Here is a 14724-nt window from a genome sequence, read left to right on the forward strand (position 1 = left end):
AGTAACTGTTCTTCATTGTACTTAATTCTTCACATATGGTTTTTTTTGTTTATTTTTTTTAATTTCTGCGTCTTCTTTCCATGTTCTAAAATGTATGGAAAAAAGGAGAGAGATGTGGCACTTTTTAACTAGTTTCTTTGTGTTGGTTGTTGCTAATGATTTGCTGGCCTCAGGTCTGAGATGAAATCCTGCTATTTGTTGTACATGCAGCAGTAGGACAGAAAGAGAAATTCAATGTTATGCACTGAAGGAATGGAAGCCTATAAAATAGAAGCCTAACTGCTCAGATAAAGTGACAAAAAGTTAATGAATATCACATCAGAACTCCATCAGAAGAAGCCTACATGAAACACTTGTTGGTAAGGTCATGTAGCCCATGAACTTTCCAAATGTACCACTAATAGAAAAAACCGTGACCAAGTGAAGCCCAGACTGTGGCCACCTGCTTTATGAATAAAGGCAACTAAATAAAAATATTCAACAAGAGATAATTGCCAAGAGGAGGATGTATGATAAGGAACAGATAAAATCTCTAAGAGGAGCTGTGTGGGGACTACTTCCTAAAAGACCCTGCTGAGTGCTATGTGATTACTGGTGCACAGTGCCCCTTGAATAATGGGGCTGCTACATGAGCCAGCTGGAAACTGGAGTCTGGATGGGCAAGAGGCAAGTTTTGGAGCAGCTGAGTTAATTCTGGTTTGTGGGGACACAGCAGCAAGCCAGGCCGTGCCTGCCTTGTGCTCCTGAGTTTCCAGGAGGAGACAAACCAGGCACGGAGCAGTGAGACTGAAGCCACTTAATGTCACTGATCCCTATGGAGATCACCATCTCCCCAAAACAAAAGGCAATATGGACAAAAGGCAGTATGTCATGGGATGCTGAAGAGGAGACTTGGGCTATAAGAAGTACCCACTGCTTTGAGACTTGAGGCCTGGGAGCTGTAGTGGCCACGGCACAGAGATAAGCAGGCGCAACAGATGTCTGCGTCTGCAAACTCTGATGCCAGCTGTTTGCCTCGTGCCTTTGGAATTTTTTGAGACTATACAGCACGAGGAGTAAAAGAGGATGGGTCACGATGAAGGCCCAGGATTTCTGGATAACCGAGGTGCTGAAATCAGGGCCGAGTCTCTGTGGCCGCCTGCACCGGAGCAAGAAGGCAGGCAGAAACCAGGCCTTTCGGGAATCAGTCTCTCTGGGGGCTGACAAACCTGGCCACGCTGTGGGAAAGCTCTTCTCCCTTTTTCCCCTCCCAGCAGCTCTCGGAAGCGGGGGTGCAAGCCGCTGGTGTTGGACCGGCGCCCGGCAGGCTCCAGGCGTTGGCCCTGCGGGAGAGGAGGATCCCGAAGGGCCCGGCAGGCCAGCCCGCCCCTGGCGGGGTACCCAAGGCGGCCGCTTGCCCTCTCCCGGCCCGCTATAAGAGCAGCTGCAGCAGCTACGGCCGGCCGTGCTGGGGGCGCGCTTCCTTCTTACTGTTATTCATATTTATTGCTGCTGCTCGTCTCTCCCGTGTTCACAGGCAGGTGGGTAGGCACATGCACACGCATGTGTGTACGGGACACGGCGGTGCGCCCCAGCAGCCGGGCATGCGGGGGCGGGCCCGCCGGCGGAGCGGCCTTTGCCTCCCTGCGCCCGCCCGCACCCCCCGATTTAATTGTTTCCCTCCCTTTTATTATTACCCCTCTTTTTTTCTTTTTCTTTTTTTTTTTTTAACCCCCCCTTTTTCTCCCCGCCGCTGCCGCTCCCCGCAGCCGCGGCGGGGCCGGGTAACACGCGGTGACGATCCCCTCCGCAGGCCATGTCCTCCGTGAGGATCGAGTGCGTGGCCAAGGAGGGCTACAGGATCGGGGAGTCGCCCGTGTGGGACGAGAAGGAGGGCGCGCTGCTGTGCGTGGACATCACGGGCAGGAAGGTGTGCCGCTGGAGCCCGCTCACCGGGGAAACGCAGGCCATTCCCGTGGGTAAGGAGCCGCTGGAAAACCCTCCTGCGTGTGCGGGAGCTGCGTGCTTGGACTCGGGCTGTGACCCTCGGCAGCTGCACGGTGCTCAGAGCTGGAGAGCTTCCCCTACAGCCTGCCTGTCCTCGCTGGCCAGCATGCTGGGAGACACTAAATACAGACCAGACCCAGTCCTGGCGACTTTCCTTAGGACTTTTTGCTACTGGGTTATGTTTGATCTATTGCTTTCCCCTCTAAGCTGTCCACAGCTTGCTCTCCTTAGCTCGTACCTTGTCCCAGAAGTAAGTTCTTCTGTTGGCGTCTGTAGTAGTTCTGATGTGAGTGATCAATGCTCATAACATCTTCTGTATTAAAGGAAGATTTCCAATAACGAGTTAAGAAGTTGATACTAAGGCAGTGGTGTCACCAGCTAGAGTCTCAACAGTTCAAGTATTTTTTCCAGAAAGGAAGAAATAGGCTATTAAAAAATGATTGCATTAAAAAATGATTGCAAATTTACTGCTGGATATGATAGAGTAAATATTTGTGTTGGTAGACAGCTCCTTCAGTGGTTTCAGTACAATTTGTTGTTTTCTCACATTCACTAGCACTTGGTGGAAATCAATTTTGTCTACTTATAGGATGTTTGCGTTATTCACTAGAAACTGATCTGGGTTTATCTGCCTTTCAGATTACTGTAGTTGCCAGTTTCAAGATGAGAGAAGGCCTGATGCTAATCTTGGAAATGTTGCTTCCCAAATTTACCTCCTCTTAGCTTAGTTGAGGGAGTGTGCTTCTCCCTGCCTTTCCCCCAAACTGATCTACTCTCAAAGGTGTAGTATTTTACTTGTGGCCTCTCTGGAGATGTGGAAGAGAGAACAGCTGAACAGCTGAGAACAGCTTATTATTATTATTATTTTAATTTTTTTTTAATTGTATTGTTTCCTCTCTTTAACGATAAAATAGTTATGATTAATAGCTGTGCCTTTGGGAATGCCATGATTAAAAAAAAAGCCAACAAAACCCCAAACAACCAAAGAATGTCATGTGATTATAGTAGTGGGTTTCCAAAGTGGAAACTAAGAGAAATTATTCATTATTACAGCTTTTAATAAGAGAATTACAACAACCCCGTGCTCAGAAACAACTTCAAATGCCCTTTATAATTCCGCAGGGGAAACACCATAGCTGCATAACTGTGCCTGGAGGGGACACCTTATGGTCAGTTTTCTCTTGGGCATAAGATGGTGCTGCAAATCAATCAATTCCAGCAGAATGCTGCTTTAACAAAGCCCTCCGGGGTCGCAGGGCACTGAACTGGGTGCACGGGCTGAGGCGCTTCTTGCGCTGGGTCTGTGCAGTGAACAGCAGGGTGGCTGTGTCCTCATACACCCCTTTCCTCTGGGGTGATTTGTCAGGAAGGTATGGAGCTGTCCTTGTGGCTGCAGGGGCACCTGGATGTCCACCAGCTCCAGTGGACAGCTGTGCTTGGGGACTGCTCCCCCCCAGGCTAGGGGGGTGCCCTGGGTGCTGCCCAGGAGGAAGGACTCCGCTAAGCCATGGCCCCATTGTTTTCCTGTGAGAGCAAAAGTATATTTGCAATTCCATGCTCAGCTAGGAAAGCCCCTCCTGCTGATACAGGCAGAAAAACACTTTTATTGGTGTGGTTACTGGCAATCCGAAGAGCAGCAAAATTACTTCATGTGGCAGGTGCCGCACACGGCTGAGGGGACTCTGCTGCCCTCCGTGCTGGCACGGGAAGAAGGAGTGGCACCCCAGTGTAAATGAGCCCAGACCACCAGCAGCCTCGGCTGCCAGATCTGAGCTTGCAGTCAGGTGTTCACCTCCAGTGCTGGGGCAAATGGCATTCGGATTTCTGGTGTGCTGGTACTGCTGCCAGGGCTCCACAGGGAAGGGGCATCCTGAGCCATGAGTAAACAGCTGGAAAGGAGCAGTTCCTCTTGTCACCCAGTGGTGGCTGCTGGTGGTTATAAATGTGAAAGTATTACCTAATTATACCCCTGCAAAGCTATAAATACAAGAAATGTTTCAGTTTTAAATTAGAAAATTAGTGACTAGTCCCATTTATAGAAAATATTATGCCAGACTTAGCTGCCTTGCCTAAAATTATTATTCCTTAGATTGCAGGCTTTGTGCAATTCCTCTGATTGTAGGCTTTTACAGAAATGTTGTCTTCACACTCACTGTTTGCTTTTTTTTGTTTATTAATTCCTTTATAGTAACCTGCAATTGAGGTTTTATGCATAATAGCTCAAGTGAGTGTAAACTAATCATGGAGCACTTACTAGTTTTCAGTTTTGTTTTAGCTCTTGGGAAGCTCTGCCACTCCATGGTGTGTTTTTGGTGCTGCTGGAGGTTGGTTTGAGTGGCACAGCAGAGTGTGGTGTGGGAGGTTGTCTCTCCTGCCCAGTGTGACCTATCCCAGTGCAGAGATACTCTGCCTCCATCACTGCGGGGCTCATTTACACAGGAGCTGTGTGAAATAAACATGGTTGCTCTAGAGCTCTTGTGGCAATTGATTTTTCCCTTGGTGAAAGGGAAACACATGCAGTAAGCTATTGTAAAAAGCATATGTTCCTGTCCCCCTTTTTATACTCTTTTTTTTTTTTTTTTAATAAAGCACCTAGCACAACTAAGTGCTGGTAATGATTATAGCTCCTGGTAGCAGTGGTAATGCTCAAGTTCATGTGGCATAATCCATTTCTATGTATTTAAGCATCAATTTTGTTGGTAGAAAAGTAGATTGTTTCTCTTGCCTGTGGTTTCGCCGAGTTCAGCTGGCATGTCTAAAGTGGGCAGAAAAGAGGTATGTATCTCTTCACAGCACATCTCACTTTTCAATTTCACCCCGTTTCCAGATGCTCCTGTGAGCTCTGTGGCTCTCCGGAAGTCTGGGGACTATGTCATCACCCTGGGAACCAGGTTTGCTGCTTTGAAATGGAAGGAGGAGCTGGTAACCACCATTACTCAAGTGGATAAGGATAAAGCAAATACCCGGTTCAATGATGGGAAGGTGGATCCTGCAGGGAGGTATTTCGCAGGTATGCTGTAGTCTCTCTCCTCCCTCTGGTGCTTGCTGGGTTGTGGTGATAGCATGTAATGATCAGTTCTGGATGCAGCAAGTTTTCCTTCATGGTTAAACGGTGGGGATTTATTTTGCTATCTTCAAACAGAGTTTAAACCCATTTACAAATCTATTTATATCACCTGGGCACTATCTAATCTGGACTGTTTTGTTAAAAAGAGGCTGACTACTCGGAGCCTGTCTAGTTTAAGATACTGGCCTTGCCTCTTCCCTGTCAGTGGCTTGTTTTAAACTTTGGAAGGGTTCCAATAGAAAATACTTTTCCAGTGAGAAATCTGTTATATTGTGTGGTTTGCTCTCTGTAACTCAGAATATTATTTCTAAAAATTAAGGGACTATTCATCCTGGAGATGAGAAGGCTCAGGGGATCCCACCTGACTGGGGAGGAAGTAGAAGAGCTGGAGGCCAGGCTCTGCTCAGTGATGCCTACTGAAAGACCAGGAGTGGGCACACACTGAAACTCAGCCAATTCTGTATGAACACAAAAAAAATATTTTACTGAGAATGATCACACAGTGGAACAGATTGTCCAGAGAGAGTATGGAGTCTTCATCCATGGACATCTTCAGCACCCATCACTGGTGGGAGGAACCTGTGGTGTCTGACCCTGCTCTGATCAGGAGGTGATCCTGATGATGCCCAGAGGTGCCCTCCAGCCTCAGCTGTGATCCTGTCCTCCTGTTTTTTAAAACACCATTCTGTGTTTCTGCTGTGTCGCTCAGTCCCGAGGCCTACCTTAACCTGCATTTACCCAACCTCTTCAAGAGCCAGTCTCAGCTGCCAACTTCAACCTCAAAGACGAGATTTGCTTTAAAAGAGGCTTTAGTGTAAGACTCATTCTGAGGGAGGAGGTAATGTTTTTCCACTCTCTCAGCTCCACAAGACATGAAGTTGTATTGTAAGTTAAATGCTGGCCACACCTATCTTAATATATGAATGACTGAATGAAACATTTTGCAGGAATCGTGCTGCACACCATTTCTGCCACAGAAATGTTCATCAAAAAAACAAAGGCTGTGTTTTGCCACTTTCTGCTAAAAGCAAACACTTTGGAAGTTCACCTTTTTTTTTTGCTTTTAACTCAGTTTCTTCCTCAAATTTCAGAAGCCCGCTGTGGCGCTCCCTTCTACGTTGGCAGTGTGATCACCACCATAGTGAGAGGCTGCCCCCAAACCTGGAGGAGAGTCCATTTAGTCTGAACCTGCTTTCTCCCCTTTGGCTCTGCACAGGTACGATGGCAGAGGAGATTCGTCCCGCCGTGCTGGAGAGACACCAGGGCTCTCTGTACACCCTCTTGCCTGACCTCTCAGTGGTCAAGCACTTTGACCAGGTGGACATTTCTAACGGGCTGGACTGGTCACTGGATCACAGAATCTTCTTTTACATTGACAGCTTGTCCTACTCGGTGGATGCCTTTGATTATGACCTCCAAACTGGAAAAATTGGTATGAATGGTTGTGTTTTAAAATAATTGTTTGTGCCTAAAGATTGTCATGTTTGTTTCTGCTCTGGTTATTCCACAGAGATGATCAGAGCTTTGGGAGCACTAATCCAGAAACCTCTTTCGAGCAAAACAACAGAAGCCATATTAACATCTGTCTGTGCCTGCGTAGGCTCCTGGCTCAAACCAGTCAGGGTCGTTTGGTAATACTATAAAGTATTTAAATTGCGTGGCAGTTTGAGTAGTAATCTGTACTACTGTTACTAAACACAAGGCATATCTGATCTTCCAGTAAAAAGGACAAAGTGTATCTCATCTGTCTCTTCCTGTGGCTGCGTGTTTCTTGTTACTGGGAGCACAGGCAAAGTGACAGCAAACTTGAAGTCTTGCGCAAAACCTCTGCCAGCTTCACTAGGTATTTTTTCACTCCTCACCCTGTTTTATTTTTTAAAATACAAGCTACTGAATGAAGATTCTGCAGAAAGAACAAGGCAACAACTGTAGCAGTAAATCAAAGCTTCCTTCATTAATTTAAAACAAAACAACGCCTTAAGGGCTTCTACAAGCTTGGGCAAAAGAAAAATTCCGGTGACTTGGACTAGTAATTTGCTTTTGAGTACACGGGCTGCAGTATTTTGCTTTGAAAGAACCCAGCCAATTTGATGTTTAGTTTTAGAACTCTGAATTTAAAGTAAAGGATGTAGCACCTTGTCCTAATGTCTCTCTGCTATGGCTTACAACTGAATTTTTCCTTAGAAAATAAGATACTTCTCTCTCTCACTCGCTCTTGCTCGCTCATTCTGTGGGCAGTCTGACAATCCCCAGGAGCAAAAAGGAAACTCATTAAAAATATTGCTGCATAGGAGAAACATTGAAGTTGTCAGAGCATAAAATAAACAATGTTGGGAAGTTTGGTTTAATTTTCTTTAATAACAGTGGATAAAAGTTCAGATAGAGTTGTTTGTTTTTAGGTCGATAGTATGCCTTTGAAATTGATGCTTTTCCTAACTCTGTTTATGTAAGCTCTCAGTTTATATATCTGAAAGTCAGTTTTGTGTTGGAGCAGTGATTATTGGCATGTTCCAGCAAACTGTTTGAAAAGTCTCCAGCCGGAGCAACCCATACTGGAAATGATTCAAAGTGCTTTTAAAGCAAGTAATTAATTTTATGAATATATCTAACATTAATTTATTCAGTTATTCATTTAATATTGTAAGTAGAGAACATGAGTGGTGCACTAGAAATGAATGCCAGAAAGAAGGATTATACTTTCAATGGATAGAAACTGATCCACAGGCTTTCATGCTGAGAAACAACTGTCTCAGGAAACAAACAGGGCAGCAGACACAATCTATTTCTTTCATGAGAAAAAAACTCAGGGCCTCAGCACAGCTTTTGAAAATAATGGTACAAACAACTCTGCTGGGCTGTGACTGATAAAGATTTTAGCAACTGTCTCGGTCAGTTCTGTGGTTTTTCTAACCTGCAGGCAACCGTAGGAGTATATACAAACTGGAAAAAGAAGAGAGCATTCCTGATGGGATGTGCATTGACACAGAAGGCAAACTCTGGGTGGCTTGTTATGATGGTGGGAGAGTGATTCGCCTTGACCCTGAGACAGGTAAGTCCTTGCAAAAGATGAACTGGAATTTTGTGTTAAAACAAATCAAACCAACTAACCAAACAAAAAAAAAAAAACCAAAAAAACCCCAGAGTGAGAGGTAAGGATTTTTTCACCTCACAGAAATGTGTTTTTTTTTCTTTTTTTTTTTTTTTTCTTTTTTATTATTATTTCAAACAATTTTATGTCCCTGCTCTCAAAAAATTACCTTTGTCAATAAGTCTCTTTTGTTCCCAGCATCTGTGGTGTTGGAAAAGATAAAGTTGCTAAGGAGGCCATCATTCTACTTGTGAATTGTTTGAGTTAGCATCCTCTTGCATCCTCTAAAATTAAGACCAGTGTTTATCTCATTGATAAATGGGAAAGATGACTTAAACCAATTTTGAGTCTTGTTTCTTCAGCTTAGAGTATTATTTTGAGCAGCCTGCTGGATTTTATTAAAAACCCCACAGGACACTGATGCCAGCAACGTCTTTTTTATTGTTGGAAGTTATTTGCACGATCAGTTTTGCAATGAAACAATTAAAAAAATGTTTAATGAATTCCACAGCATTTTATCATTCCCACAGTAATGTCTTGGGTGTGCCCATTGTCTGAGTCTGTTGTTCATTGCTGCTCTCATTTGGACTCATTGGTGTGCCAGGGATGATTTACTCTGGGTAGAAAACACATGTAAAGCACTTAAGGGAAACTGAACCACACTGGCTGCAACGGGCTTTTGGGTGAGAATGGGAGCATGATTTTGTTAGATCCCAGACAGCACAAGTCTGCATCATGCAGCAGAAGAGCAACTGCCCTGGGATACGTCTGAAGCCCAGAGATTTTGTGGGACTGCAGATTCAGGGACACCAGTGCTTTGTCTAAAGTGCACAGCAGACCCTGGCACATGTGCACCAGCCTTATTTCTGACTCTGCTGGAAACCTTCACTTGAGGCTCAGGCTGTGCTTTCCCCCTCACCTTTTGATCTGCAGCCATCCGAAGTCTTGCCAACCTGTGGGACTTCTCCAGTTCTGCAGAGTCTGCACCCCAGCCCTAGGAGAAAGAAGTTCCAGTTGGGAGATATCAGCAGTGCTGGGACTTGTTTCTGGACCCACATCCTCTCACTCTGGTGGGCACAGCACTCCTTGGTGATATCCACCAGCCCTCTAAATACCCTCCTGGGGTATTTAGAGAGTAACAGATTAAATAATTTTTCCTCTCTGGTTCACTGTTTTACCTTTTTCCTGCCTGGCCTTTTTTTTTCCTCCCTGACGGTTTTTTTTCCTTCCTTTTTTTGCTTATTTTCCTTTTCCTTCTCCCTTTTGGAGGTGTTTTCATATGGGAAAGCTAGAAGGAATAGTGTCTGTAAGCAGATGGATAAGGATAGTAAGAATATTGATGGAAGAGTACATATCCCTAATGCACTCCCAGTCTTTAACCATGCTCAGAGATGGATGAGGTACTGATGTGTAGGTAGTCTATTTCTCTTCCATGAACCTCTTCTGTCTCCCCCTCACCCATGTCATAGCACTTGCAGGGAACAGCGTTAAGAAGTTTCAGAGGATAAGTGTCCATGTCACCTTTTTTTGTGAATATCTTATGCTTATTTGCCCTTTCATGCTATCGTTTTAAAATAATATCTAAAATCTGGAATTTGCTGAATTCAGAACAAACTGAAATTATTTAGGGAGATAACCCAGGCATGTCTGAAGAGAATCCTATGAGAGCCTCTTTTAATGCACAGTAGCCATTAAGTGTGGCTTGAATGGCTGTCAGCCAGTTGCAGATACATCCATCGATAAAGAGCTCATGTAAAGCACGTGAGGGATTTTCAGGTTTCAGTGATAACAGAGCCTGGACTTTGTTTTTAGGGCAACGGGATGAGAAAACTTGTTTGGCATCTTTCCTAAGTGAAGGTTTTTAGGTTCAGGGTGAAGCAGCTTTTTGGGTCTAGGCTTCTTTAGCAGAGATGGCTGCTGCCTTTGTATGGAGGATGTGCTACAGGGAAAGGCTGATGGCTGATCCCACGGGGTTTGCAGAGGACTCAAGGGATGTTTAGCTTACATGTTACCAAGTCTTGTCATAGCTTCTGATCACTTGGTGACCTGCTAGTTTTATTCTTTAAATTGGAATCCTAGAAGCATAAGGTTGGAAAAGACCTCCAAGATGGAGTCCACCCTAAATCATCTCTTTAAGTACCACATCTACATGGTTTTTAAATACTTTCAGGGATGATGATTCCACCAGTTTCCTGGACGGCCTGTTCCAATGCTTGAAACCTTTTCAGTGAAGAAATTTTTCCTAATATCCAATCTAAACCACAATTAAATATTTTATAGTTCTTCCTAATGATTGTTTTTAATATTCTTTGACTTTTATAGTGTCAAAAAGATTTGCTATATTTGTCTCTTCTATAGGGATCAAGCACAGAGTAATACCTCAGATAGATTGTAGAGCATCCAGGTGCAGATTTTCTTGAAACTCCAGGGAGACACCTCAGAGCTTTGTAAATTATGTCTTCCAGGCTGTTATCCACTGATACAGTTGTACAACTGCAACCAGGGTCTATCCTCTTGTCTTTGGGGCTCATGCCTCCTTTCTTACAGTCCATGTTTTTTCCTTTTGATTGCCCTTCCCACTCACTTTCTCCCAGACTTGGTGTCAGTCAGTTTCTAGGGTTCCCAGCATCAAAGGTACTCTCCTGCTATTTCAATACATCACTAAAGTTAGTTGCTATAAGGGGACCAAATCCTTTATACAAGCAGTTGGGAGGACTGAAAAGTTACGCATTTTGTAAGGAAATTCATGTACTTCAGCATATTTCTAGAAAGAGAAAGTCAGTTGTAGGTACATAAAATAGACATAATTAGAATAGGCTGTTATTGCGCAGGATTAGCAGAAGTTTTGGAAAAATCTGCTGCAAGATGTCTTGACAGCCTTCTGGTTAGGGCTAGAGGCGATCTGTTCACTGCCATCGTTAAGACTCTAGTTATTTGTTGGCATAATAAATGACGCATAGTATTATTTATGGTCGTGCTAGCTTTTTATAAACATCAGACATGTCCTATGATCCCTGTTTTATGCAAACTTGATTTGAAAGACTATTGAAATTTCAGGAAAAACTTCTAGGAATTAATCTTCCTTAACCGCAGGCAGTAGAGGTGTAGCAGGAGGTACGGCTCCGTAACGCTGCATGAGGTCTGCTCGCTCCAGGCTGCCTTTGTAGTTAAAAGTAGAAAAGTCAGCAGGTCTAGGGCGTGATTCGTGTGACCTGTTTCAGAGAGGAATTCTATCCCATTTCCATTGGCTCCATGGACAGCCTAGATGCCGAGCTCAGATACGTGTTTGTGCTATGGATGTTAGCATTTAATTAGAGGACGAGCTGGGATTGAAGTTGGATTTGTTGGTGATACCTGAAACTGAAACTTGTTAAATGATAAATTGTCAGCAAACAGGGTTCACAGAGGTCTGGTTTCTCCCTGTCATGGTGCTCATCAGTCAGGATGGGACCTCCCCGAGCCCTGGTTCCCGCTTTGGCAGAACACCTGGCTCCACAACAGTTATTTGCCATAATTTGTTTAAATTTCTTGTTCTAAGTAGACAAGCAGGAAACATCATGCATGTTTTCCTTCAGGAAAAAGACTCCAGACTGTGAAACTTCCCGTAGACAAAACAACTTCCTGCTGTTTTGGAGGAAAGGATTATTCAGAAATGTATGTGACTTCTGCCAGTGATGGGATGGATAAAGAGTGGCTTTCACGGCAGCCTCAGGCTGGTGGCATTTTCAAGGTGAATGATACGCTCTCCTTTCATTTTAGAAGGCCATTTTTTCACTCCTGATTGTTTCAGGTAGCAAAACTCCAGTTTGCAGTGGTGGGAAGCTGGAAAAAGGATAGCTGTTAGAACATTGGTCATATGTGTTAACCTGCTGTTTGTATTTTTTGTTCCTGTTGCAGAAAGTTAAATGCATTTAGAGATTTGAAGATACTTTTAGAGTTTAAACTTTGTACCAATGCTGACAGTGCAAATTTTCTATGCAATTTTCTCTTTATACTTCTCCCTCTCCCAACACTGTTTGCGTTTTCTATTTATGGAAAGGATGGGTAAATACATGCCTTAATCAGTGGCTGATAAAAGCATCTGCTTTTATTTACTTTCTAGTTAATTATCATGAAGTTATCTCTTTAAAAAATTATTCCACTGGGATTTGTTTTAAAGCCCTGCTCTTTGTGTGTGCATGCCGAAGGTTACATTGTAAACTGCAGAATTAAAGCTTAGCAGTATCTAAGAGAAGAGGCTTTTGGGGAATGGACTTTGGCCTGTGATTACTGAGCTTTAGAGAAAGAGCATGCATTGAAATTCCAGGCTGTGATGAGCTGATGTGTGCAAAATATATTAGGATGTCAAGTTGGAGGACACAGTCCTTTTCTAAATTAAAGCATGTCTAGTTGTGTAAGGAAACCAAGTGTCTGATAATGGTGAATTAGCTCTCTAATTTTCTTTTTTTTCTCTGTGTTTTAACAGATAACAGGACTGGGGGTGAAAGGAATTCCACCATATCAATTTGCAGGTTAAATACACTCTTCAGAATGGATTAGAGAGGGCTGACATAAGCAAGATGAGTCTGAAGGTCTTAGTCTGGTGCTCAGCATCTTTTGCTTTGAAACCATAACACCATTAGAATATTTTATCAGGAAAGGATGAAAAACTGCTAAGATACATGGAATATTTTAAAACTGATCTTTTTTTTTTTCCCTCTAAACTTACTTTAAATATATGATGGTACTTTTTCTGTTGTGCTAAAAAGATTCTCATCGTAATAAGCCACTGTTGTAATGCTATTTTATGATTAAATAATATTTTAATACCTTTTTATTGAGTATTTTTCTGTCTCATTTGCAACTTATAGTGTTCTTCTGATTAAACTAGTTGTACTGTCTCTTTTACGTATTTTCAAAGTTCCTTATAAAATGCCCTTTGGTGGTCTTACCACTGTTTTAACTGTAACTTTGTCCTGTGGAGTTCTCAACAACTCAAACATTAATATCTCTCACTGTGCATCTGCAGCTTCCTTCTAACAGGCCTCAGCTGTGGCTGTGCTTAATTAACTCTGGCTGGAACTGATCACCCTCTCTCCCCGGTGCCCGTTACCATGTTGCACATTTTGTTAAATACAAACCCAAAAATTTTCGAGTCAAGAACCACATCCTTTCCTATCCTTTGAAAATCTTGTCCTGTTCTGGGGATGTCCACGATGACAGGAAAACATTGGGCATTCTTGGCCGTTTGTGCATAAAGGACAGCCTGCACATAGCTCCTCCAGAACCAGCCTCTCGCAGAGTACAGAGAGGCAAGGCAAGCCCACAAGCCCAAAAAGCCACTGCTTTTATAAATATGAAGGAAGGGCAAGATCTGTTGCAATTTCTTTACACCACCTGTTGTATATGAAAACCTACTCACTGGGATTGCATTTTTGCTTTTAACTTCAGGCCTGTGTGTGCTGCAACAACTGTCATGGATCTCTGTTGGATTTTAAACTGCAGATTTTTGCTCTTGGAATGTTACATGTTCCCATGTTAGTGCACTTCCATCTGCAGGTGGAATTATAGCTGTGTGTCCCCATGCTGCTGTGTGAGAGTAACCCACCAAGTGACTGCCCAGCGAGCCTGTGGCAGCACGTTTTCTCTCCAGGTAGCTCCAAGAATCAGTACACAGTGGTTTGACATTTCTGCAGGCTTGTTGCAGTTGGTTTCTGATGGATCATCTTGTGTTGGTTGTGCCCTCGAGTGTGCAGTGGGTGACTTAGCTGCCCACCAAGGCCTTGATGCTGCTTTGGTCCTAGGGTTCAAAGATTATTTTGTGCACATTACTGTTTTCCCTCTTCTAATCACACAGGGATCTGTCTTGGCAGCTGGAAAAAAAAGATTTAAGCAGCCTCAGTTCAGTGTGAATGAGTATGAGGCAGTGAAGGAAGCTGGGCCTTGCTCTTTGGAGTGCATATATCCTTCATTTGCTTTGAACTACAAGGCAATTTAAAAGCACAGCAACAAGTTGAGGGAGGTGGTGAATGTGGCAAGTTTAGGCTTCTGACTCGCTAAAGTCACAAACCTGGTGATACCTGCAGCTCGGGTGGTTGGGCTGCTGTGGTTGATCACTAGTGGAGATCTAGAGATGCAGCAGAAAATAAGTGGACATAAACACAGATAAGATCCCTCTGCCATCACTGTTGAGGTTTTGTACCTGTGCTCGTCTTCATACCACCACAATGCCAGTAGGGTGATTGCCAGCACAACACAAAAAAAACAAGCTGAGCTCTTCTATGTTTTTGCTGCATTAGAAAAGTAAGAGCAATAGCTTGTACAGGCATGAAAAACTGGGTCAAAGATTAGTTTATCAGAGCTGGCCAGGAGGCACCCTGGCCAGGAGGCACAGGGAAGAGGACATGGCTGCTGGAGCCCCTCTTCCTCCATGCCGTGCATGGGTGGCACTGGGCAAACGTCTAAATAACATGTTTCTTTGTGCTTGTGAGTGTGAGCACAGAGGCAGGTAAAATAAGCTGCTGCAGACATTTTACAAATGAATGCCACCTCCCCCTTCTGTAAAAGCACCTGCTAGGCTTTGCTATGCAGGTTTCGTGGGCTT

General features: G+C 43.8%; 1 protein-coding gene across 2 annotated transcripts; it reads left to right on the top strand.

Moving 5' to 3' along the window:
• The first annotated feature begins 1363 nt into the window (after positions 1–1363).
• On the top strand, positions 1364–12953 carry LOC131573298 (regucalcin). 2 transcript variants are annotated; one of them, XM_058827120.1, is made up of 7 exons: positions 1364–1520; positions 1793–1958; positions 4814–4996; positions 6270–6485; positions 7971–8102; positions 11717–11871; positions 12607–12953. In XM_058827120.1, the coding sequence occupies exons 2-7, from the start codon at positions 1796–1798 to the stop codon at positions 12655–12657; spliced, it is 900 nt and encodes a 299-aa protein (XP_058683103.1). In that variant the 5' UTR covers positions 1364–1520; positions 1793–1795; the 3' UTR covers positions 12658–12953. The 2 variants fall into 2 exon arrangements, with proteins under 2 accessions (XP_058683103.1, XP_058683096.1); XM_058827113.1 differs by having other exon boundaries at positions 1414–1520; positions 1749–1958.
• The last annotated feature ends 1771 nt before the right edge of the window (positions 12954–14724 follow it).

The sequence above is a fragment of the Poecile atricapillus genome, chromosome 1 (genome assembly GCF_030490865.1).
Source record: "Poecile atricapillus isolate bPoeAtr1 chromosome 1, bPoeAtr1.hap1, whole genome shotgun sequence".
NCBI lineage: Eukaryota > Metazoa > Chordata > Aves > Passeriformes > Paridae > Poecile > Poecile atricapillus.

Bases quoted from the DNA above. Each gene is read 5' to 3' on its own strand.
- LOC131573298 (XM_058827120.1), top strand. From the start codon at position 1,796: ATGTCCTCCGTGAGGATCGAGTGCGTGGCCAAGGAGGGCTACAGGATC. The intron at 1,959-4,813 runs GTAAGGAGCCGC...CCCCGTTTCCAG, and splicing joins AACGCAGGCCATTCCCGTGG to ATGCTCCTGTGAGCTCTGTG. The intron at 11,872-12,606 runs GTGAATGATACG...GTGTTTTAACAG, and splicing joins AGGCTGGTGGCATTTTCAAG to ATAACAGGACTGGGGGTGAA.